Source organism: Brassica napus, chromosome A4 (assembly GCF_020379485.1).
Source record: "Brassica napus cultivar Da-Ae chromosome A4, Da-Ae, whole genome shotgun sequence".
NCBI lineage: Eukaryota > Viridiplantae > Streptophyta > Magnoliopsida > Brassicales > Brassicaceae > Brassica > Brassica napus.
Window position 1 is genome coordinate 126,412 of NC_063437.1, and position 25,368 is coordinate 151,779.

At 41.7% G+C, this 25,368-nt stretch overlaps 5 protein-coding genes across 6 annotated transcripts; 3 read left to right on the forward strand and 2 right to left on the reverse strand.

The window, feature by feature from the left end:
- Positions 1-814: 814 nt before the first annotated feature.
- LOC106444940 (probable inactive patatin-like protein 9) lies at positions 815-2,489 on the reverse strand. Its single transcript, XM_013886380.3, has 2 exons — positions 1,299-2,489; positions 815-1,221 (listed from the first exon to the last, which is right to left on the reverse strand). The coding sequence occupies exons 1-2, from the start codon at positions 2,232-2,234 to the stop codon at positions 994-996; spliced, it is 1,164 nt and encodes a 387-aa protein (XP_013741834.1). The 5' UTR covers positions 2,235-2,489; the 3' UTR covers positions 815-993.
- A 3,137-nt stretch (positions 2,490-5,626) lies between these two features.
- LOC106444941 (ribosome-recycling factor, chloroplastic) lies at positions 5,627-7,746 on the forward strand. Its single transcript, XM_013886381.3, has 10 exons — positions 5,627-5,863; positions 5,964-6,111; positions 6,194-6,260; positions 6,334-6,527; positions 6,601-6,712; positions 6,780-6,821; positions 6,924-6,980; positions 7,065-7,115; positions 7,265-7,321; positions 7,456-7,746. The coding sequence occupies exons 1-10, from the start codon at positions 5,785-5,787 to the stop codon at positions 7,471-7,473; spliced, it is 825 nt and encodes a 274-aa protein (XP_013741835.1). The 5' UTR covers positions 5,627-5,784; the 3' UTR covers positions 7,474-7,746.
- A 2,440-nt stretch (positions 7,747-10,186) lies between these two features.
- Positions 10,187-14,496, forward strand: LOC106444942 (protein TIME FOR COFFEE). Of its 2 annotated transcripts, XM_022717808.2 has the most exons (12): positions 10,187-10,478; positions 10,551-10,775; positions 10,896-10,957; positions 11,096-11,213; positions 11,302-11,476; positions 11,562-11,640; positions 11,721-11,807; positions 11,900-12,056; positions 12,176-12,245; positions 12,314-12,383; positions 12,480-12,794; positions 12,920-14,496. In XM_022717808.2, exons 1-12 carry the CDS (start codon positions 10,388-10,390, stop codon positions 14,249-14,251), a joined length of 2,781 nt encoding a protein of 926 aa, XP_022573529.2. In that variant the 5' UTR covers positions 10,187-10,387; the 3' UTR covers positions 14,252-14,496. The 2 variants fall into 2 exon arrangements, with proteins under 2 accessions (XP_022573529.2, XP_013741836.2); XM_013886382.3 differs by having other exon boundaries at positions 10,188-10,478; positions 10,896-11,213.
- A 63-nt stretch (positions 14,497-14,559) lies between these two features.
- LOC106444943 (transposon Tf2-1 polyprotein) lies at positions 14,560-19,424 on the reverse strand. The gene is made up of 5 exons (XM_013886387.3): positions 15,848-19,424; positions 15,324-15,575; positions 14,950-15,199; positions 14,769-14,860; positions 14,560-14,702 (listed from the first exon to the last, which is right to left on the reverse strand). Exons 1-5 carry the CDS (start codon positions 19,422-19,424, stop codon positions 14,560-14,562), a joined length of 4,314 nt encoding a protein of 1,437 aa, XP_013741841.2.
- A 2,049-nt stretch (positions 19,425-21,473) lies between these two features.
- LOC106369305 (mitochondrial Rho GTPase 2) lies at positions 21,474-25,316 on the forward strand. Its single transcript, XM_013809443.3, has 14 exons — positions 21,474-21,773; positions 21,927-22,059; positions 22,147-22,296; positions 22,490-22,666; positions 22,748-22,999; positions 23,136-23,204; positions 23,320-23,375; positions 23,576-23,657; positions 23,782-23,993; positions 24,079-24,148; positions 24,239-24,351; positions 24,440-24,590; positions 24,668-24,854; positions 24,939-25,316. Exons 1-14 carry the CDS (start codon positions 21,556-21,558, stop codon positions 25,004-25,006), a joined length of 1,938 nt encoding a protein of 645 aa, XP_013664897.1. The 5' UTR covers positions 21,474-21,555; the 3' UTR covers positions 25,007-25,316.
- The last annotated feature ends 52 nt before the right edge of the window (positions 25,317-25,368 follow it).

Genomic DNA, 25,368 nt, shown 5'->3' on the forward strand with positions numbered 1-25,368 from the left:
TCAAAATTAGTTTAAAAAAAAAACAAATAAGCCGAGTGAGTTACAAATGCACTTGTAAATAGATGTATGTATATCAATCAAGGAAACTAAAATAAGAGTAAATGCTCTTTCCACTCAATATATCGCTAATTGTGATATCCACTCACATTCTAATAAGGTCATCTCCATCCCTACTCTATATTTTTCTCTAAAATAGAGTAAAAGTGAATATGAAATAAAGAATGCTCCAACCCAACTTCATATTTCATTCCATAATGAAATTTACTCCATTTTTAATCTATTTTTTGTTTGTTTATATGGAGTGAAAAATGGAGTAAGATTGGAGTAATTTTACTTCATTTTCACTTTTACTCCATTTTGGAAAAGAAAATGAAATTATACATTGGAGATGCTCTAAAGATCGCATAAATTTTTCTCAGTTATTTAATAGAATTGACACCAAATGAGATTGAATTTTCTATAAACAGTATGTAGCTGAATAATTGATGTGTAATGGAACATAGCTAGAAAGAAAAAAAAAACAGCAGAAGTTAGTTACAACGACGGTTCAATTTGGTATGAAAGCAGTAAAAATGAATGGAGAATGCGAAGGATGTGTTGGAAAGAATAAGCATGCGCCACTACTATGGTTGACTACTTACGAATCACATTGCTCTCACTATTATATCGAGCTGTATTTTTTATTTATTATCTATTATACGCATTGTGTCACTGGCTCACTGCTATTGCATGAAAATGACAAGTTATAGATTTGGAACACTCTGGTGCTGGCTATCCAAGGAAAGAATATCTGTTTATTTTCTTTCCACCAGTGTAAATAATAAGTAGATTATATCATTCATTATTAAGTCTTTTAAGAAAAGCTAATTAACTCGGGAGATTAAAAAGAAAAAAAAAAGAGGATGCGGGGTTAAAAGCTAACCCTGGGTTTGCTTACAAACTTACATCACGGGATTAGATCCTAAATAAATAACAATAAAAAAAAACACACATTTAACGGCCGTCAGCGAGAGGATTAACGGCAGATTCCTTGCAAGGACTTGGAGGGAGGCTAGAAGCAACAAGGCGTTGCACGAAACACTCGATTCTTTCTCCGTTTGTTTCCGTTAGTAACCGTTTCCCTCCGAACGGTGCCGTTTCCACACCTCTCTCTTTCAACAACTCCTCCGCCGTTTTTCTCGGCCCCACAATTCCATCTCCGCCGCTAGTCAAACCGCTCACCTGCATGCACATCCATTTTTAATCCTCTTTCTCGTTTTTGTTTGTAATATTTTATTTATTTGAGAAATTAGCTTTACCTGGATTCTAACGTAGTCCGTACGGTTCCAGCAGAAAGCGTTGCCAAGCATCTGATCAACGGTATCGGAAACTCCGTCAAGCACGATGTCCACGAGGCATGACGTGGAACAGTCTCCATTACGCTGAAGTTTCCTTCCTGGAGTCGAGGACGAACCGTTTCCTATGGACAAGACGAGCAAGTCATCGACGCCGTTAACAGACGGGAAATCTCGTTTGTTGTGGAGCACGTGCGTGACGGCGGCTGCACTTGGATTGTTCATCACCAAACCGCCGTCGACGGCCGAGCAAGAGGTCTTTCCGTCCACCGACACCACATTGACCGGCTTGAACATGCTGGGAGTCGCCGAGGTGGCACGGCAGACTTTCCAAAGCTCGAAGTCGAAGCTCGGCGACTCGGATGCGCCGGCGCGTGAGAAAACGAAAGGTGCAGAGGTTTTGAGGTCGTAGCAGGGAACGAGGAGAGGCTTACACGTGTCCTTCATCGTCAGCACCTTACCGTCCTCCCTCCGAAACGCTGCCTGCAGCACCCTCTCCATGCTGCTCCCGGAGTATCTCCGGCTCCTCCTGAAGACTCCCGTGTGCCTGATCTCGAATAGCTCCGAGTTCTTCTCCTCGACGAACTTCACAGCTTCCCTGGCGGTGAACATCGGTCTCCCGGAGCCATCGTCGGCGACGAGCAGGGCGGCGAGTATGCCTCCGATTCCGGTTCCGGCAACAATGTCGAAGAAATCGGAGATCTGAGCGTGAGGGTCACCGGTCTGGAGGCGGATCTGGTCTTCGAGGTGAACGATAGAAGCTCCGGCGGCAATGGCAGTGGTTCCACCACCGTCGATGCTAAGGATGCGTGTCTTCCTGGTGGTGTCGCAGTGGGAGAGCCATTTCTGTTCAAGCTTCGTGAAAATGTCAAGAGTGACCTTGCTCAGATCCATCTCCATTATCTTTGAAATAGTTTTAAAAAATGATTTTGATTCGAAACGGTAAGGAGTTATGATTCTCTTTCTTTCTGTCACGCTTTGTTGCAGGGAGGCATTAATGGAGGGAATGCTCTCTCTCTCTCTCTCTCTTTCTCTCACTGTGTGTTTACTAGTCTCTCTCTTAGAGTGAGTGGATTTGAGAGAGAAGAAGAAAGGGTTTAGTGATTCAGAGATAGTTCCGGGTTGGTTTGTTAGTGGGTGGTGGTGGTAGTTATATACTCCCACTGACGGTGCTTTCTCTGTTTCTTTCTCCTCATTTTTTTAAATTTCCCTTATTTTATTAGCACCGTCTACGAAATAGGGAGGATATTTCATTTTTTTCCTTGTTCAAAAATGATTTAAATTCAGAAGAAAATATGAAATAAAGTTGTTAACCATAAAATTGAAAAAGGGTAAAGTCTCTTCCCCTTGTTATTATCTCTTCATTGGCCATATAATTTTTGGTATCATCCGATGACTTATATAGTTTCTAGAGTGCCAATTTTGTTTTTCTTTCTGTTTAATTATAGGCCAAAGTGTATGTATGCTATATTTACACTTCAATGCAGTAGTATAACTATATGTTCGTTAAGAGTTTCTAAACAATGAAAATTACATTTTTGGTGGGAGTAGGACAATGTACTTCAGAGTTTTTTTTTTTTTGGCTAGAAAAGTGTATAATGTAGGTCTTACTAGATTCTTTTACTTGAGTAAATCAGAATAGAAAGGAGAGAAATAAATTTGGTGGGAGTAGGACAATGCTCGCACGTGTGAGTAGGCATATTAAATTAGAAGGTCAAGGGGGGTAAAGCGCGAACCTCGGCTGCTTTACCGGCTCGGCTTCCGCTTCCGTTATAAATATGCCAGCTGCTATATACCTTCCTACTAATCTCTATTAACTCTCGCCTTTATATTTATTTATTTATTGATGCATGATAAATGAAAACCAGCAAAATTTATACTAGTATTTTTTTTGTCATCTGGTAGATTAAGATTAGATCAAACAACATTTTACACAAAAACGCTAGAGACAATACCTACCCTTCCAGAGCCAAGAGCCAGCGAGGTAACATGTACCACCCGGAGCCAAAAGATGGATATAACACAAACCCTTAAAACTAACAAAGACAAAGAAGAAAAAAAGATGTCGCGAGGCAGGAGAGTAAAACAGAACTTCAGGAGAGGAGTGCTCCACACCTTGCGCTCAAAGACGAGCTTACCGAAATAGAACTCATCAACAATTAACACAAGCTGAGAGGAGCAGCGAGATAGACAAGTCGCACACGAACATCACCAAACATATAAAGTGAATCGAGAGAGGTTAGAATCCTTAACCGTAGCTGTAAACACCCTTCAATTCCAACTAAGTCTCGCCATTGGACCTTGAGTGTGCTCTCCCCGCGCCTCATACGCACCATCACCCCACGGCGAAGCCTATAAAAGCTTCCCGGAAACTTCTTATTCACACAGCCGGTAACTGGATAAAAACCACTCCAAATCCATGACAATCACAATCAAAACGGCGGCAAACGATCCGATAAACATCTATCTCTTTCTGATCCTCTCGAAACTAAGGTTGAGCTCGCAAAAATCTCTGGACATCAAAAGCAACAAACCCCCGGGGTTGACTCTAATGAACAGAGGCAGCACTCCCAAACCCAAGCAATACGCCGAGCCACATCCGCAGCAATACGCCGAGCCACATCCACCTTCCGCGCCGACATCGAAACGCCCGGATACAAGATCTACTAAGAGAAACCACTTGAGAAATCCTAAAAACTGATTCCACCTAAATCAAGCCCACCACCTGCCGCGCCACGACTCCAACCCCAGCAAGCTCGCGTTCTGGCCAGCGACTCCACGCTAGCAGAGACAGAGCCGAACAGAACCTCCGGAGGCAGAACCAAAAGCAAAGCGGACAGGAATGGATAGATCCCGGTAGAGCAAAGAGCAGAGAAGACTAAAAGAGGAAGATGAAAGCTCCGACGTCGGGAACGCGCTCGCACGCGCCGGACGACGTCGGACCCAAAACTAGATCTTTGTTTGCGGCCGAGAGAGAAAGGTCCGTTGAAAGATATGGAAATCTTTTACTTGAGTAAATCAGAATAGAAAGGAGAGAAATAAATTTGGTGGGAGTAGGACAATGCTCGCACGTGTGAGTAGGCATATTAAATTAGAAGGTCAAGGGGGGTAAAGCGCGAACCTCGGCTGCTTTACCGGCTCGGCTTCCGCTTCCGTTATAAATATGCCAGCTGCTATATACCTTCCTACTAATCTCTATTAACTCTCGCCTTTATATTTATTTATTTATTGATGCATGATAAATGAAAACCAGCAAAATTTATACTAGTATTGTTTATGATATCAAAAGGACCACGAGATAAACATTTAATAAACCCGAGATGACAATAATTAAAATTAGACTTATTATCTACGTTGCACGGAAGCTTCATCGGAACGTTCGCCTCCCGCTTCGGAATCGGAATCGGAACCTTGTGGAAGCTTGCGGAATCTCGCTTCTAAAACGTTTCTAAAATATTCTCTTTAAAAACCTGTTGGAAGCTTATGATTCCGTTTTGGAATCACGTTTCCGTTTAAAAAACAAATACAATGTATATCAATAAAATATAAAACCATAGTTTTAATCTATATAAAATAAAAAAATTAATAGTAATGAATATTGAGTTATAAATATACAAATATCAAAAATAATACTATAAATTATCTTTATGCATTGAGATTTTTTATTAAAGATATAGCACATATTAAAACATATTGTGTCAATTATTTATGAAGATTAAAAATAATTAATATAATATTTTTTGTAAACATAATTTATGTGTATTTTTACAGTTTTAATATAAAATCATTTCAAAATTATTATAAATGAATAAATGTTTTATTTCAAATTTAAATCATATGATTTTTAGTCTTAATTTTTTTAAAAAATTTACATATATATATATGGATATACGCTTCCAACACGTATCTGCTTCCTAATATTTTAAAAAATCTCGCTTCTGCGCTTCCTTACGCTTCCGCTTCTACGTACCCGCTTCCGTTTCCATGTAACATAGCTTATTATAATTGATTTTCGTTGATCGAAAAAAGAAAATTTAATTTTCACCTTTTGTTGTTTCAATTGATTTTAGTCAGTAGTAGTACACTAATAAATAGGCTTGGTATAAATATAAATAGGCCTGGTATAAATGTTGCACAAAGAAAAAAAAGGCCTGGTATTAATATAAATAGGCCTATGTATCTGAGCCGTTGGCAAATATTATTGGGTTTTAGACACAGGCCCAGTTTAAGACGTTCTTAGATTCGAGCTGCGTAATGTTCTATGGAGCGGAGCCTCACATTCATCTAAATACTGGGCTTTAATATTTGAGGCCAACACTTAGAAGCCCTCCTAGTAGAAGAATATCTCTGAATGGATTAGAGGTTTTATGTGTTCAAGGAGTCGAAGCGTTTCCTTATCCCGAAACAAGGCATTGAAGATTTTTCTAACTCTAGTCTCTCACTGACTGCCATGGCGGCTTCCACTGCTCAGAGCATACCGATTCTTCGATTCAGAGCCAATGATTCAAAGTCCCTCGTCTCTCTGCCAGGTACGTCTCCGCTCTCGGCTTGGTTCAAATGGGGGAATCAGACTCCTGTTTTATTTATCTTGCTTCGAACACATATTTAAAAAAAAACACGTTGGGGTAGGTTCGTGTTTGAGGGTTATGGCTTCGGACAAGGCTTCCTCTGCACGCGCAATTGCGTGTTCTTTAAGGAGCGACATTCCTTGGCTCGGTGCGGGAGTTAAGCTCTCCGGTGGTGGTGTCCCCGTTGTCAAGCGGTCACTACAAAAGAGGCAGGTTTTGCTAGTTAATTTATTTATGTGGGTAGTGATGATAGTTTTGTTTGCTAAATTTGTCTAAAAAACTCGATTGCAGAGTGGTGATAAGGTCTGCAACTATTGAAGAGATAGAGGCTGAGAAATCTGCTATTGAGAAGGATGTTGTACGTATTCTTTTTTTTTTTGGCTATTGATTAGTCGAAGAAGTATGATTATGTTTTCTTTGTGCGAATTCAGAAAGCAAAGATGGAGAAGACGATTGAAACGCTTAGGACTAGTTTCAACTCCATAAGGACCGGGAGAGCCAATGTAGCTATGCTTGACAAGATTGAGGTGGAGTACTATGGAAGTCCAGTGAGTCTGAAAAGCATTGCCCAAATCAGTACCCCCGATGGTACTTCTCTTTTGCTCCAGCCTTATGACAAATCTAGGTATACTTTCTGCTTCTTTTCTTTTTGTTGTTGTTATTCTCTTGGTTGGTTCATGATACATGCTTTCATATAGCTTGAAGGCTATAGAAAAGGCCATTGTCAATTCTGATCTTGGAGTCACTCCTAATAACGATGGTGATGTCATTCGCTTGTCCTTGCCTCCCCTCACTTCTGAGCGACGAAAGGTATATCTTCTTGTGGGTGTTTGCTATGCTACTTCCGACTTATGTGCTTTAATTTGTACCATTGCAGGAACTAACAAAGGTTGTAGCCAAACAGTCTGAAGAAGGGAAGGTAGGTTGTGTTTTTTTTTATAATGATGTACTGGAACTCTTCATTTTCCTTAATCATTGCCTGCTGTCTCTTTTATTTTGGAATTTTGTATTTGTTATATAGGTTGCACTGAGAAACATAAGGAGAGATGCCTTGAAGTCTTATGATAAACTCGAGAAGGTTAAGCTCTTTTTTTTTTTATTCTTCATTTTTCCTGGTGTTCCTCTTCGTTTGTCATTTTTTAAAGAAGCTTCATTTTAACAGGAGAAGAAGCTGTCAGAAGACAACGTGAAGGATTTGTCAAGCGATTTGCAGGTGATCATCTGAACCGACCACAAGAGTTTGTTTTATAAAAAATTGGAAAAAAGGCGAGAGCATTGTAATTGTATAGTGAGAGAAGTATTAATGGTTAAGTGTGTGTTATTGCTCATAGAACTGGTATGTTATTTGGGTAATGATGACAGAAACTAATTGACACATACATGAAGAAGGTAGAGGAGCTCTCCAAACAGAAAGAGAAGGTATCTCAGCTACTATCTACTCTTTTTTGTGTCTATGGCTCTGGTCTATACTTTTGTCTTAGATCCATCGATAAAGTAGAGTCTCCACTAATTACTACAAAGCTAAAAAGCGTACACAATACATGAATCCACAGGAATTGTTGAAGGTGTAACTTGGAATGGGTGCTAGGCGACGATCTGGTATAATCCCCACATTCCCATCTTCTTTTGCCGCTTTTACTACTCTTATCTTTCATCGGAAAAAATATGTTGTGTTTCTTGGGGTACAAGAATGCCTTTTGGAATCGAGAGTAACTTTGTTCAATTCTATTTTCAGTTCTTAAAGTGTTCCCTCTTTGTACAGCAAACTCTTGTTAGCTTGATTTCCTGCTTTCCGTGTAACACATTTACTTTCTATATTCCTAGATTTCTCTCCCTCTGTTGAATTCGGGTTTTCAAATGCGTTTTCTTTATAGAAAGTCGCTCTCATCGAGAAATCTGTCAAACCCAAATATGTATCATACTTCATTCTATGCTTGCATTGAAGTTTGATTCAATCTGGAGTAAAATCTGTTTTCTTTTTAAAAAATAAAAAATAAAATAGCACAAAACATAGGATTTTTTTAATTGTCGATGAATACACCTAAAACCAAAACCTAGGTGGCGAATTTGACTTCTCTGTACCTATGCACAATTAACATGTTCACTTTTTCTTTCCTAGAGGTTTTATACACTTGAACTTGTTAATTATTCTTTAATTTTCAAATATAGATACATGTTGGTTTTAAATTACGATCGCCAATTCCACATGATTATATAATTTGTTATGAATTGAAATTTGAAGGAGGAATAATTTTACGTCTAATAGCAAACGGATACGGATCTTGCTATAAAAGTATTTTGAAAAATATGAATTTTATTTGATTAGTTTATTCATGGTTGTAACTTGTAAGACATGCATGCATCGATAGTGGTGTGTTCTTTGAATATAGTTTTCAAACGATTTAATAAAAATAATTCATATAAGATTTTTTTTTTGGTCTAATAATTCATATTCATATAAGATTAGTCCATACACCATGATGGATATTTTAGTAGGACTGATGGGAAGAGTATATTTTAATTTGTCTGTTTGCAACTTTGCATAATAAAATATTTTATTTCAATAAATATTATACTAATCGCTAATACAAAATTACAAATAGCAATGTTGACATATACTAGAATATGTCAAGTGGCTGAAATGTTGGATTCCTTACATCGGAACTCCAACGAAACTTTCGTTAATTTGTGCTTTCCAGTTTTCAATTAAGTTTTAATCTGTCTTTTACAACATACTTTTATTTTTTTGTCCCCTAGTGTTTGTAATATAAGTGTTACACTGTTACTATACCATTATATAATATAGGCTTGGGTCAAAACGTTATTAAAAGTATTTTTCTATTATAAACATGATTAGAATAGTTAATTTGATTCTCCTTTCATTTAACTGCATAAGACACGGTACGCCCAGTCAGCACTTTATTATGATTAAATTAATTATTGGTTTACCACCATCATCCATCATGCTGCTCTACAACTACGAATACTTTAAGTTTATCTTACTACGTTTGTTTCGTTTGCATTATCTTCCGGCCATATTTTATTCAAACCATTTTTGAATTTTTTTTATCCTGTCATCTTATTTTATATAATAAAGCTCGTTTTGATAGGATATAATTTTTGGACCAAGTCATAGCATAGTATATAATACTAAAGTGGGAATCAAAACTATAGTAATGTGGTTAGTAATAATATATATTGCTTGTGGGCCTGTGGGCCTGTGGCGTGACCAAGGGTAACTAACGGTGAGGCCATCCCACAACCACAAAAGAGCGAATCAGCGGCCAGGTATCCCATTACGGGTCTAATCATTTCAATTAAATAACACTATCATCTTTCTTTTGAAGCACCATTTAAATTTTTTTAATGTAAATGTTTATACAATATAATTAAGAGAAAAAGACAAAAATAGCACCAAACCAAGTTTTTGTTCCCAAAGTAGCACTCAAGTTTCAAAGTCACAAAAATAGGTTTCATTAAAGAGGTAAATATACACTTATACCCTTTGGGTTAATTAATCTAAAACTTAAGGGGTGGGGTTTTGGAATTAGTGTTTAAAATTTTATAAAAAATAAATACTAAAATAAAAAATAAAATTTAAAAAACAGTTTCAAAAAAAGTATTTTTAAATTATAAAAAGAAAATTTGAAGAAAAAAAAATAAAAAAAAAATTTCAAAAAAAAATTATAAAAATTTCGAATCTGAAAACATATAATCTGAAACTATAATTTTTTTTTTCATTTTTTTATTTTTTTATTTATTTTTAATTATTTTTATTTGTTTATTAAATTTTAAACTAAGGGTATTAGGGATATTTTACCCTTTAATGAATGTCATTTTTGTGACTTTCTCCTTCTAGTGCTATTTTTGAGACATAAACTTCAAAAGGTGCTATTATTGACAATTGCCCTTTAATTAAACACCTGACAGTATAAAACGTGTGACATCCAGACAGCTGTTTACATAATGTCATATAAATAAATTACAAAAATTGAATCCTTTATTTTTTTTGTAAATGTGAAGTCTTTATAATACTAATACTATCAAGGAGTGAAATAATATTAAATAGAAAAGCCATGACCATAAAGTTTATTTTAATGATGTGTTTTGGGTGGGTAGGAGAAAAATTATTATACAAATAGTACGGTGAAGAAGATTTGAATAAAAAAAAGGGAAATAAGGAAGCAAAGTCATAGAAAAAATGGATATAATAATAAAAATGTGGGACTAAACATTGAGCAGTGGGCTTTATTCCATAAGAAAGTGACGTTTCTGCCATGCTGGCTTCTCGAGATCGCAGCCGTCCAATGACTGTGTGATCCAACGGTTAAGATGGAAAGAGAGTCGTCATTTGAAGATCTGAACCGTTCTCTTTTGCACAGAATAAAGAAGATATAGGAGGGAGAGGATTGTTAGTTCATCGGGAGAGAGAGGATTTATAGTGAGAATCAGGCAGTCAGTTGATGGGAGGTTAGCGTTGCATGAATGGATAATTCGAGGGAAGCTCGAAGATCATCATCGACCACCTCCATGGCTGCTTCAAATGGAGTAACAAAACGGAGACAAAGATTCTCAGGTATTGCCTCTTCTTCCTTGTTATTTTTCTGATGAGTTTTGTGGTTGTTTGATTTGTTGCTGTGTGTGACAGAGAGTAGTGGTGGGCAGGAGGGGAGAGATCCGGAGTCGGTGAATCGGAGTAAGAGGAGACGGAGTGAAAGGTTCGCGCGGAGAGATGTAGAAGAAGATAGCTCGGATGAGAGTATGGGAGAGGATGACGACGACGTAAAGCATAGTTATCGAAGGAAGAGCTTCCCGGCAAGTCGTATCGCCGATGGAATGATCGGCGTACCCGTCCCAAGAAAGGCTCGTTCAGGTTCCATTTTATTTTATTTATTGTTATTATCTCCTTCTTTTTTGATTTTCAAAATATATATTTTCTTAAGACGGAGTTCCATTCCTATTTAATTAATTTATTTATTATTTTATCTGGCAGCATGTATAAAGAGGTCGCATGACTGCCGGACATCGTCGGGAAGCGGTGGTGGCGGATTTGGAGAAGACCGCCGAGGATCTCCGGGCTTCGAAGTTGCCTCACCCTCTTCTTCTACTGTTTCCGTCAAGCAGAAGAACAAGTTTCCCCGTTGCGGACCCAAATCCGGGATACCGAAGCCACCTAAATCCTCCGGTGCGATGGAAGACGACTTGGAGATTGAGATAGCTGAGGTTCTATCCGGACTGAAGCAACAACACCCTCACCGCTCTAAGATACAAGACGAATCGGAGAATCCCCTTTTATCATCGGAGGTTAAAGGTATGATGTGTACACTTGTTCGTTCTCATCCAGTCTCAGACTGCAACATATATTTATTATGTATATATATCGCTGCTTGATTTTGCAGATTTGAAAACGGAAGTTGGTGATGATTCTTCCCAAGGTTGTAAAGCTGAGCACTCACCCAACATTGATAAGTCCACTAACGGAGTAACATCGTCTCCACTCCCCGATGTTCACAAGGAGAAACAAGTCAGACAAGAAACCCCCAGCGTGTTGGAAGATTCTGTCGCATCAAAAGGGTAGAACTACTAGATTGTCAATTATCCATCTTTCCTTGTTCTGATATCTAATGACTGTTTTTGTATTTTTTGAAATCTAATGCAGGGTATTGGAGGGTTCACAACTGGAAAACTATAGAGACGAGAGGAGTCATTCTGCTAGTAAGCTCCAGATTGATCTCATGGTGAGATGTCTATATTCGTTTTCGATTTTAGCTTCCCAGATTCCCAATGTGCTAAACATCATTTTATTTTCTGTCAATAGGTTCCTCCAACAGCTCCTTCCTCGTCAGAAAGCCTTTCTCTTCTTCCTTTGTCCTCTCATTCTATTGCTGCCAAAGATTGTTGCAAGGCAAGTGTAGATTTATTAAGGTTTGTGCCGTTTAGCATGTCCCCACTTTGTGGTTTCTAACATTTTTTTGTTTCTCGTAATACTTAATGCAGCAAGATGGTTCGGTCAAGAGCAAAGAGAAGATTGTTGTCGAGAAAAGCGAATGCTTGAATCTTGGTCTGGAGAGACTGAGCCAAGAGACCACCGGCAGAGATTCTAGCCTTAGATTACATAATTTGGATCGGAGCCAACCTCAGCCGGCTAAATCTGGTAACCAATCCTCAATAGTTTATAAATCAATCACCATGCAAGTTTTGGCTTCTTAAGTTACTGATTTTTCTTGGATACACAGATCTACTTTTTCTAACCCATGTTTATCTCAATTTCAGCTCAGCAGAGTTCAGTCTTACCTTTGGCTGCAGCTGTAGGAGGCTTGCCTAGTGGCCTTCCTCATCAGGGGTGAGTTCCGAAATCCCTACCTTGTCTTGTGCTAGCCTAATGGTCAGGCCCTCATTTTTTTTTTAAAGCATTGGCAGATACGTTCCATTGATGCAGAAGGGTAAACCTGTGGATGGTGAATCTTACACATGTGCGCAGGTAGGTATATGCTGTTGTAGTTGCATTTGTGCTTCATAGAGATGTTGATCATTGTTTATTTTACTGGTTTAGACCATGATTATTTAACAAATGCAGGGTGCTTCATTTTCTGCTTCTCAGCCTAGGCCTAAAAGGTGCGCCACACACTTTTTCATTGCCCGGAATATTCAGCTACATCAGCACTTTGTCAAATCAAACCATCTTCCTCAGCCAAACAAAGATTCTGTTTATCTGAATGGTGGTGACTTGAGGGCAACCGCTGGAAACCCATCCTTGGTAGGAAGCCCTCCTATTCTCAGTTTAAACTCACAGGCACAAGACAGATTCGTGGTTAAAGCCTCTGAAAGTGGTCATTTTGCTTCAACCAGACAGAGAAAACCTCAACCACCCTCTGCATCTAGTAGTATAGTGGTATGCTGTCCTTGGCTTTTTTTTTTGTCTCGTCACCAATTTGTGTTTATACCATTGCGTTTTTAATTAAAACTGAGTGCTATCTAGTTTCTCCTGAATAAAATCAATTTTCTCCTTTAATGCAGCCTGCTCAAGCTTTCATCTTCCCAACAAACCACCATTTGCAACCGGTCATTTCACCTTCGAAGTCATCTCGTCCAACAAATAATAGTCCGTGTGTGGCTGTCGGTACAGCATCTGTTAATTTTAACCATCCAAGTTCATCAGCCTGCGAAGCTTCTTCTCCATACTTTACAGTTCTTCCGAACAGTGCATATTCCTTTCAACTGTCTTCAACCATCAGAGATGGGACTCCAAGCCAAGCGTTGCCTTTCTTCAATGGGTCCTTTTATTCGCCGCAAATGTTCCAACCTTCCCAGGTTCTGCAGAATCAGACTCAAGGCCAGAGAGAGCCAAAGGCAGCAAGCTGTTCCTCATCATCCCATAGGCAACTACAACCGCAAGTTAGTGTGAATAGCGTTTCAAGCCAAGCTAATGTTCAGAAACACCGTCAACAATCTCAAAAGTCTGAGGCCAAATCTGCTGGAGATAACTCAGATTCAAGGGGCAGCCATACTCATAAAGGAGGGCCATATGGCCAGATCATGACTGCTCCTATGCACCCACAAAACTTTTCCATGTCATTTGCCTCTTCCGCCGGTGGTTCTGCCCCTGCAAATCTGAATTTCTCTACCAATGGCTACCAGTTCGTATCTGCAGCTCCCGTTGTTCACCACAAAAAACATCAGGCAGGTGACTCAAAGACTGGAGGTGGAAGCTGTTCAAGTCATGCCGAGGACCAGAAAAAGACTCTTACTGGGAGGACTCCAGCTATGAATGGACAGACGCTGGTTTTTGACAATCCATCGAGAACCCTCAACTTTGTTTCTGGTACTTGGCCTCCTCCTGCAGCCACAACGATGAGTGGAGATCCTTCAGTGTTTACCCATCATCTTACGCAGAGGCAGCATCATTCTGGTCGGAGTAAAACGATGACTCATTCTCAGGCCGACTCTGTTACCGCCAAGTCATCTCAGCGGAAAAACCCTGCAACCTCATCACTCACGTCTTGCAATTCCTTAGACCTCGAGCAGTTCCAGTCTCAGCAGCAGATAAGAACACACGGACAGACTCAGATTTCTTTTGAAGCACCATCAAAGTCGCAACAGAAAAGATCTGGTGGTGGCTCTTCTTCTGCAGTCACAGGGTCTGCTCCACATGAAAAAGCAGCAAAACCAAAGGTCAACAACAGCAAAGCCTTGCCGTTATCACCTGTTCCTTCTTCAGCTGCACACGCACAGGACCCGGCAGAGAATTCAGCTTCTGGCTCGACCCAAAAAAGCTCTCCAGTTTGTGGGAGGAACGTGCCACCAATCATAACTTCTTGCCCTGGTCACCTTTCTGAGCTAAAGTACTAGTTTCATCGAAGCTGGACGTATGAAGTGGCCATTTTTGCAGTGTCTAGCTTCTGAATTAAGCTAATATATAACACCCAGATGAGGTAACAATACAGTGCCTCTACCTAGGGTCGGTATCTTCTTATAAGGTTTATCTAGATTGTTTAATGTATTTTATGGGGTAGTCGATTTTCTTTCTTTATGATCGGTGTAGTGTACATTCCATAGACTTAACAAAACCTTCAAGCAATTTATTTCATTGAAAATACCTCAATAGTATTATAAAGAAATCCAATAACAAAGACCACACTTTGGTTCTGCTATTTGATCTACTTGTGGGCGGCTAGAGAAGCCACATTGTCTAGAAAATCTTCTCTTGCATTCTTATCAAACGGTTCTTCACCAATGTACAAGTCTAAGATTGACCTACACAAGAGTTTGCTCTTCACACTCCCAACATGGTTTCCCTCAACTGAAAAACAAAGGATGTTAGACAGAGACAATTTACTTGAAAAGTCATAAAAAAAGAGAGTCTTACTTGCTACGCTGAGTACATGGCCTGGTTCTTGAGTCAAATCAATTATGGAACTTCTTGGAATTTTATACTCATCTTTGAAGAGGCCAGTAAAGCTACAAGAGTGACAGCATCAAAGTGAAAAAGAATTCAACAGCTAAACACATAATCAAACATTGAAATTTCTCGTGTTGTCTGTGTTAACCTTTGGAGCAACTCATCGTTGTCAACGCCACCAAACTTCTTGAGTCTGTTACCAACAGATTCTTGGAAAGCATTGCGCACGGAACGGATGTTGAGTTTGCCGTAGACGATCTGCAGCCTTATAGTCATCTTTATGTCGGCTTCCATGAGTTGATCCATGAAAGCATTGTTTCCCCTGAGCTCAGAAGCTGCAAGACTCGAGTACTTCTCACCCACAAGTTTCTTCACATCATCACAGTCTGCATATATGCCTAACATATACAGATGCGAAAAGGAGCTTAATCAATCAATCAACTTAATGCAAAAAAAAAACAGAACATGTTCTTCGTAATAACTAATAAATGTATGTAGTCTGGATATAACGGTTGAATTTACCGAATGCGTAGACATCGATGTTCTTCAACCCCAGCACGCTCTTCTTCCTCAGCCCCACGCCGAGTAATCTCCGGGATTCTCCGATTGTAGCCGGGAACGAGAACCCGGTCTTAGGCTCAGCAACGGATTCGGAGCTAGAATCGGCTAGAGTCATAGATCCCCATGGTAACAGAGACGAACGGTGAGAGGAGAAGACCCAATCCAGAATCGAATGCCTGGGATTCCGCGACGCCGCTACCGCAGCTCCGGCAGCTGCGGCATGTTATGAGATACTCTTAGAAAGAAAGATAAGTTGTATTGATGTGTTTAACGGATCGAAATACAAGCCAGAGAGTATCTTAGGGTCTCTCTCTCCCTCATACAAGTTTGATCCAATCTCTAGATGCTCTCTCAATACATGATACTCGCATATAAATAAAAGGTTCCTAGGTAGCAAACATATCACGTGGGCCGTTGGTGCCAACCTCCAGCTCACCTCTTTATTCCTTATTCCCTTCCTCCTCGTAACCGTACTACTCAAGTGCCCTCCCGTGCCACGTCACTCTGCTCATTTGTCATCTTCTGCTGACTGCTTTTCTTCCTCCTTGAATACTCATACAGCAATGGAGGTCTTCTTGCTTCATAACTAACATTACTCCCTTCTGCGAAATTGACCTTGTCCTCAAGGTCAAACTCCGGAAACTGTCCCTGTATCACTTTCTTCCACTCCCACGAACTCTCATACTCAGGCAGACCTTTCCACTGAATCAGCAACTCATCTTGGCCCGTCAGAGGGCTCACCCGTGTTCCCAATACCTTTTCTGGTTGAGCCACCAACACCCCTTCCGTGGTCAACTGAGATGGTAGTGGAGCAACTGGGTTGTCCTCTCCAATGGCTTTTTTCAACTGAGAGACGTGAAAAGTAGGATGAATTTTAGCCTCCTCCGGTAGCTTAAGACGATAAGCGACCTTACCCACTCTTGCTGTGATCTCATATGGTCCGTAAAAACGCGCTGACAGTTTCTCATTAGCTCTTCTTGCCAGTGTCTGTTGACGGTAAGGCCTGAGCTTCAGATACACCTTATCTCCGACCTCAAACACTACCTCCCTGCGGTGCCCATCAACCTGTCGCTTCATCACTTGCTGAGCGTGACCAATGTGCTCCCGTAGCAGAGATAACATATCATCTCGCTCAATCAGTTTACTCTCAAGGTCCGCGTTTGTGGTCGATCCTTGCTCATACTTGAGAAGAAATGGAGGATCACGACCATAGACTGCTTTGAACGGAGTCATCTTGATAGCTGAGTGAAATGATGAGTTATAACAAAGTTCCGCCCACGGTAAAAACTTTGCCCACGCCTTGGGTTTGTCACTCGTGTAGCATCGAAGGTATGTTTCTAAGCCCCTGTTTGTCACCTCTGTTTGGCCGTCAGTCTGCGGATGATAAGCTGTGCTCATACATAACGACGTCCCTGCTAGTCGAAACAGCTCCTTCCAGAACTGACTGGTGAATACCTTATCCCGGTCTGAGACGATGGTTTTCGGAAACCCGTGTAGCTTCACCACTTCTTGCACAAACAATAATGCTACTTCTGTTGCGGTGAAAGGATGTCGCAGCTTGATGAAATGCGCATACTTAGATAGTCGATCAATGACTACTAGTATCGCATTAAACCCTTCTGATCTGGGCAGCCCTTCCACGAAATCCATAGCAATATCCTCCCAAACTGCTTCTGGAATAGCTAGTGGTTGCAGCAGTCCTCCTGGTGCCAACGTTGAGTACTTGTGCCGCTGACAGACTGAACATGCGGCTACATACTTCCTTATGTCACTCATCATTCCCACCCAATAAAACATGTCACTGACTTTCTTCTGCGTGCGTTGCACCCCTCCGTGACCTCCCATGAGCCCATCATGGAGTTCCCTCATAATTATCCCAATCAGTGGGGAGTCCTTAGGTAGCACCAGTTTTCCCCGACGCATCAACCTCCCTTGTACGACTTCATACTCCTTATGTTCCCCCTTGTTAGCTACAATCTCCTCTTTCAGCTTCTGTAGTATTGGATCTAGAGCCAACTCCTTCTCGATATCTTGAAACTGAATAGCCGTAGGAACTGATAGTGCCAACAACTCTGCTGCTACACCTCTTCTAGATAGAGCATCCGCTGCTTTATTCTCCAACCCAGGTTTGTACTGTATATCAAAGTCGAAGCCTAGGAGCTTCGTTAACCACTTTTGATATTCCAAGTTGATCTCGCGTTGTTCCAACAGAAACTTGAGGCTCTTCTGGTCTGTTCGAACAAGGAATTTTCTCCCTAGTAGATAGTGTCGCCACTTCTGAATTGCGAACACTATGGCCATCAGCTCACGTTCATATACTGACTTGAGCTGCTGTCTCTCTGACAGAGCTTGGCTATAGTACGCTAAAGGTCTCTGGTTCTGCATGAGTACAGCTCCCAGTCCCTTGCCTGATGCATCTGACTCCACGACAAACTGCTCCTGGAAGTCTGGTAAGGCCAGAACTGGTACCGTTGACATAGCTTCCTTCAACGCAGAGAACGCCCCCTCTGCCACTACGCTCCATCCAAAACGATCCTTTTTAAGTAGCTCCGTCAAGGGTCTAGCAATGATTCCATAGTCCTTCACAAATTTTCGGTAATACCCCGTGAGCCCCAAAAACCCTCTCAGTTCCTTCACACTGCGAGGCACTGGCCAGTCTGTCATCGCCTCCACCTTGCGTTTATCAGCTGCCACCCCCTCCTCCGAAATAACATGGCCCAAGTACTCGATGCTAGTGCAGCCAAACTCACATTTCTTCAAATTAGCGTATAGCCGGTGCTGTTGAAGCGTTTCCAAGACAACCCTCACATGCTCCATATGTTCTTGTTGATTCCTACTGAAGACCAGTATGTCATCGAAGAACACCAGCACAAATCTCCTTAGATAAGGCCGAAATATCTCATTCATAAGAGACTGGAACGTGGCGGGTGCGTTAGACAGCCCAAACGGCATTACAAGGAACTCGTAGTGCCCGTCGTGAGTACGAAAGGCCGTCTTCGGGATATCTTCAGTCTTGACCCGTATCTGATGATATCCTGAGCGTAAGTCTAGCTTGGAAAACACCCTCGCCCCACGCAACTCATCCAATAGCTGGTCTATCATTGGTATCGGGTAACTGTCCAATACCGTAACCTTGTTGAGAGACCGATAGTCTACACAGAAGCGCCAACTGCCATCCTTCTTTTTGACTAATAATACCGGACTGGAGAACGGACTGATGCTTTCTTGGATAATTCCCGCCTTCAGCATCGTAGTCACTTGCTTCTCAATCTCCTCCTTCTGAGCGTGAGGATAGCGGAAGGGCCTCACACTCACCGGATTACTCCCCTGAACCAGGTTGATCGCATGCTCCCTCCCTCTAGTTGGTGGTAAGCCTTGCGGCTCTTGGAACACTTGTTGGAATTGAGACAGTAGTCCCTGCATTTGTCCGGAATACTCCGCCTTCCCTTTCAACTCCGCCACTACTTCTCGACATTCGACCACTACACTCACTTCAGCTTGTTCCAGCAACCTTTGCATAGCTTTGCACGACACCTCCGAGCTACACAAGTTTGGAACCCCTTGAAGCGACACCAATCTACCCTCCACTGGAATTTTCAGAGTCTGCAGCTTCCAGTTAACTCTTGTTTCTCCAAGCGTCTCGAGCCACTGAATGCCCAGTATTATATCGACGTTGTTGAGCTCTAAGGGAAGGAAATCAGACGTAATCGAGTAGCCTTGCATTGTCAGTGTTACGTTCCTACAAATGCCTCCTCCCCTGACTGGCTTTCCCGACCCCGTGATCACTCCATAACTCTGGGTTTCCTCCGCCACGAGCCCTAACTTTTGCATCAGCCGGCAATCGATAAAATTGTGGGTAGCCCCGCTGTCAATGAGTACCACCGCCTCAGCCTCTCCCACTGAACCGCGCAACTTGATTGTCTTGGGGGATGAGATTCCCATTGCCGATTTTGTGGATAGAGCGGCGCATTCTGCGAATTCCACCGCCTCCTCCTCGTCTTTCTCATCTTCCTCAAACTGCTCCGCCTCCTCGCCTTCATCCTCCTGCACCACCAGTACCATCAACTCCTTATTAGGGCAGTCGCGCCTCGCGTGTGACTTCTCCCCACACTAGAAGCACAACCCCTCTGCCTTATACCTCGCGTACTCCGCCGGAGAGAGACGCCGGAACGGAGCTCGATTCCGCCCATTGAAGTTAGGGTTCTGGGTCGTCGGTTTCTTCTCTGCCCCAACGGTCTTCTCCTGGCCTGGAAATGTTTTAGGCCGCTGATTGTTAGTAGACCCAGGCCCATTTCCCAAACTAGGCCCACTTCGTGACGGAAATGGAGACGACCCCGTTTGACCCCCTCCCTTAACCCCCTTTCCGGTTTGCGACGACGGCGATGGGTCACCGTAATTCACCCATTCCTCCACCAATTTTGCTACACTCATCATCTTCCTTAAGTTCCGCGGCTCCATCAGCTTCACGCCGGCCTTGATCTGTGGTTTTAACCCAATCATGAATGCCGTCTCCAACACAGCATCGGAAAGCTCTGGAGCGTTCGACGCGAGCGAGATGAAATCCTTTATGTACTCTCTCACCGTCCCCACCTGCTTCAACGTCATCAACCGCTCTCGTGCCGTGATCTCATGATTAGTAGAGAACTGCTCCAGAACTCTGTATCTCATCTGATCCCAGCTCACGAATGGGTTACGATCTCGTTCCCAACGATACCACATCAACGCCTCGCCGTCAAAACACATTCTGACCACCCTCATCTTCCGTTCCTCCGGAAAATCGCCCAGTTCGAAATACTGCTCCACCCGCAAGACCCAACTCTCCGCGTTTTCTCCATCAAAGAGTGGGATCTTCAACTTCCTTGGCAAGTCATCGGGCCCCAGCTCGTTATGTTGCCACTGTTGGTCGTTTCGGCTCAACGATCGGTTGCGTTCTTCACACTCCACCTCTCGTCTCACTTCTCCGACCCTCGTAACAGACTCAGACCTTACCCCCGACGTCCCGCCGCGAAATAGACCGCTTCCCTCCTCTTCAGAAGCGATCTGTTTGCCGGATCGTCTTATCGGAGGCGAGATCTCTTCCTCCATGTGACTTTGCAACGTTGCTTGGAACAACGTCGCAAACTCCCTCTTTCTCGTCTCTTCCGTCTCATCCAAACGTTTCTCCAACCGCTCCATCACACTCATTCGGTTTCGGATCTCCATCACACTCTCCTTGAGATCTTCCATCGATCGTTCCACAACACCGATCTTGTTCACCTCATCTCTCAGGTTCTCCAACGTAGCGTCAAGCTCAGCTTTCTTCCCTGGAGCCATCGATTCCCAGTAAAGTAAGAAGGCTCTGATACCAAGTTGTTATGAGATACTCTTAGAAAGAAAGATAAGTTGTATTGATGTGTTTAACGGATCGAAATACAAGCCAGAGAGTATCTTAGGGTCTCTCTCTCCCTCATACAAGTTTGATCCAATCTCTAGATGCTCTCTCAATACATGATACTCGCATATAAATAAAAGGTTCCTAGGTAGCAAACATATCACGTGGGCCGTTGGTGCCAACCTCCAGCTCACCTCTTTATTCCTTATTCCCTTCCTCCTCGTAACCGTACTACTCAAGTGCCCTCCCGTGCCACGTCACTCTGCTCATTTGTCATCTTCTGCTGACTGCTTTTCTTCCTCCTTGAATACTCATACAGCAATGGAGGTCTTCTTGCTTCATAACTAACACGGCACCAACGGTGAGTGTCACGGCAACGGCGGAAACAGAGAATCTGGAAGACGAAGAAGTGGCGCGCGGTGGTTTGGGGAGTGAGGGCTGAGAAAACGAGAGAGGGAAGCGAAACGAAACCATCGTCTTCGTCTTGTTGGATGTTAGTTGACTCTCTTTTGTTGTTTTATTACACTCGAACACACCATTGATATGACTCAGCGACAATAACTGCTGCCTTGTTGACACGTTGCCAACAATCTCTACTTTGGGCTTTATTCGTTTACTAAAAAGCCTTTCAAGTGCTGTATTGGGCTTTTTTAAATCCGTGAGGCCGAAGTTAATAAGCCTTGCGGGGAACGTGTCGGGTCAACCCGAATTAAGTAGTGGAGCATCCATCCACTTCAGTTGAGGCCGGCCATTCGTAGATCAACAATCTCCGCAAACATGATTTAACGTCATTTTCTCTTCATCGTCTCAGTTTCTCCGATCATGCTAGGTGGATTTGGAGGAAAGTCATCTTCCGGAGGCCGTAAAAGCCTCCGCGTCGCCGTCGCTGGTGACAAAGGCACCGGGAAATCGAGCCTGATCTCGGCCGTCGCCTCCGAAACTTTTCCGGATAACGTCCCGCGCGTCCTTCCTCCGACGACTCTCCCAGCTGACGCGTACCCTGAATATATACCTATAACCATCATCGATACTCCCTCAAGGTCTGTATCTAATCGTGCTAATTGTGTTGGTCTTCCTAAATTGTCAATGGTGGAAACGTTTTGAAATATGTTCATCTCTATATTGGTTTGTTTGAATGTGTACGGATGATCATCAATCTGCTGATAGCTGTGATGTTGTTTGCTGTTAATTAGTATTGACAATAGGATAAAGCTCATTGAAGAATTCAGGAAGGCTGATGTTGTGATTCTGACATATGCCTGTGACCAGCCTGCAACTCTTGATCGCTTGAGTTCTTACTGGCTCCCTGAGCTCCGCCGTCTACAGGTTTCTCTTTGTCTGTTAATTTTATGCTTTCTTTCTCCTTCACAAACCTTAACTTCAGTTTAGTAACTGTATATATTTGTGTCTTAGATCAAAGCACCAGTGATTGTGGTGGGCTGCAAGCTTGATTTACGAGATGAGCGCTCTCCTGTGAGACTTGAAGATATTATGGCACCAATTATGAAGGAGTACCGAGAGATTGAAACCTGTATTGAATGTTCTGCATTAACCCTTATTCAGGTATTCATCTTCTTCTCTCTCTGCCAATTTTCTTCCTTTTTTAAAAAGATTTGGATCCTATCTTTTAGAAAAGAGGGAAAATGCCACAACAAGAGTTCTTTATGTGATTAAACCATGCCCAGAGAGTTTGTCATTGAATGCCACTTAAGCATCATGATTATTTTCTTTCTTTCTTTCTTTCTTCTTTTTCCAGGCCCCTGATGTCTTCTACTATGCACTAAAAGCAGTACTTCATCCAACATTTCCTTTGTTTGATCAAGAAAAGCAATGTTTGAAACCTCGCCTCCGCAGGGCTGTTCAAAGAATATTCAACTTTTGCGATCAAGATTTGGATGGTGCCCTTAATGACGCTGAGTTAAATGATTTTCAGGTTCCAACCCACTGCATATTGCCTTCATGAAAATTCCTCATCCCTCTTTATGTCTCTATAATTATTTATGCTGCAATTCAGGTAAATTGTTTTGGCGCCCCACTTGACCCTGTTGAACTTATGGGAGTTAAGAGAGTGGTACAAGAAAGACAACCAGATGGAGTAACTGATCTTGGTCTTACGCTTCCGGGTTTCCTGTTTCTTTTTTCTCTATTTATCGAAAGAGGTCGCCCTGAGACAGCATGGGCTATCCTACGGAAATTTGGTTACAGTGATTCTTTGGAACTCAACACCGAGTTACTAACAGTTCCAGCAAAGCATTCTCCTGATCAGGTGTGTGTGTGTGTGTTTTAAATAGTATTTAACTTCTAGAATATCTCTAAATTGTTCTGTTATTTAAAGTATGTGATTAACAGGCTCGCCTGCTTTTAAATAATTCCTGCATTCTATTCCGTTGTTTGACTTGCAGAGCATCGAGCTAACTAATGAAACTATGGACTTTCTGAGGGGATTCTTCCAGTTGTATGACCTTGATAATGTGTGTATGATCGTTTCTCTAATCATCCAACCTTGATTTATGTTATTCTTTGTCACCTAAAAGCTTATTTAATCCTCAAGAAGCAGTGATAGTTCTTTAATGCTTCATTGTTTAGGATGGAGCCTTACGGCCAGATGAGCTAGATGATTTGTTTCAAACAGCTCCAGATAGGTAATTTTCTGGCGATTACTTTTTGTGTGATTCGTTGCTAATTTTTGTGTTTATCAACTGCTACTTCCAATGTTTGTTTAGTTAGGTGACCATGTTTTCTTCAGAATTTTACTGCCAGTGCCTTTAGTGCTCTCGTACATGAGCATTTATAGTTCCGTCTTAAGTTTGTTTACATGTACAATATGCTTTTACAATTTCAGTCCTTGGCTTGAAACTCCCTATAAAGATGCTGCAGAGAAAACACCAGGCGGAAAGTTGACAATCAATGGGTTTCTGTCTGAGGTTTGTATGATTGCTGTCGTGTTGACGGCTAAATTAGAATGATGTTGTTTTCGCCATGATCAAAAATCAGATGCAACATTCCTTACCATAACTAATTATGCTCTGTTTAATGGTGTTAATGCAGTGGGCTCTAATGACGCTACTAGATCCTCGGAAAACTTTGGCAAACCTGATATATATCGGATATGGTCACGATCCAGCTTCAGCATTTAATGTTACTAGGAAAAGATCAGTGGATCGTAAGAAGCAGCGAACAGAAAGGAATGTGTTTCAGTGCTTTGTATTTGGCCCTAAGAAATCTGGAAAGTCTGCGCTCCTCGATTCTTTCTTAGAGAGGTAAATTAGCTCTATCATTGCTAAGTACCCTGTCTTAGTGCTAGCTTTGATTGTTTATGTTCTCTAAGCCGTGTTTCAACTCCAGGAAATTTTCGGACGGCTATAAGGCAACAGTGGGTGAACGATATGCAGCAAACGTCGTTGATCAGCCTGGGGTAAGTAGCGATGGTCTGAACTCTTATGTTCCTTGTCACATGTGGATGTTTTTCTTTTCTGTTTTAAGTGTTGGTTTCATTTTTTGACAGGGTTGTAAGAAAACCCTCATATTGAGGGAAATACCAGAAGACAGAGTGAAAAAGTTTCTGGCGAATAAGGAAGCGTTGGCAGCATGTGATGTTGCTGTGGTTGTCTATGACAGGTTAGCTCTCAGAAACTCTTTGCACTTCTCAGGTAGGTATGGATGGAGATGATCAAAAATGAAGAAATTGGGATAATATATGTTGCAGTTCGGATGTATACTCATGGAGAAAAGCGAGAGAAATGTTGATGGAGGTAGCGAGGAAAGGAGAAGAGAGCGGTTATGGGACACCTTGTGTTCTTGTAGCGGCCAAAGACGATTTGGATGCATATCCAATGTCGGTGCAAGAGTCTGATAGGGTAAAAGCATCACCGTAACCATATTAATAGCATCATATTAGTGGGATATGATAATAAAGTATTTTGTAACTGAACAGGTTTGCATGGAATTGGGGATAGACATACCAGTGTCGGTAAGCATGAAAGATGATGAAAGGAATAGTCTGTTCAGGAAAATAGTGAGTACAGCAGAGAACCCTCACATGAGCGTGCCAGAGACAGAGTCAGGAAGAAGAAGCAAGAATATACGCCAAGTCGTGAATAGCTCACTTCTATTTGTCTCAGGTTCTTCTTCTTCTTGTTTATTCACGAATATTTGAAAAATCACCTGAGTAAGCTAATCAGTAATGATAATAATTGAAATGGCAGTGGGTACAGCGGTTGGTTTTGCCGGATTGGCAGCGTACCGTGCTTATTCCGCGAGGAAGAATGCTTAAAGAGCTAAAAAGACATCATAGATGATGGCTTCTTCATATCTCCGTAATTTTGAAATTTTTATAGATACAAAAAAGGTATTCTTCTCTCTTTTGATTGTTGTCAACAGTCAGGGCCATTATGCGCGCAAGTGTGGTGTGATCCACTATTTTTTCTTTCCTATTCGGGTGTTTGTGGTTTTATTTGATTGGCTAATCTTCTAAAAACCAATGTGAACCTTTTGCTTCTTTATAACTTTTTTGTTTTCCTTAGTTAGTGTACATGTATCGTCGGACTGGTTGATGATATATAACATAACGACCATTTTATTAATGTTTTTACTGTAATTGCATTGTATCTCAAAGATGGTTAAGATTTGTCATAT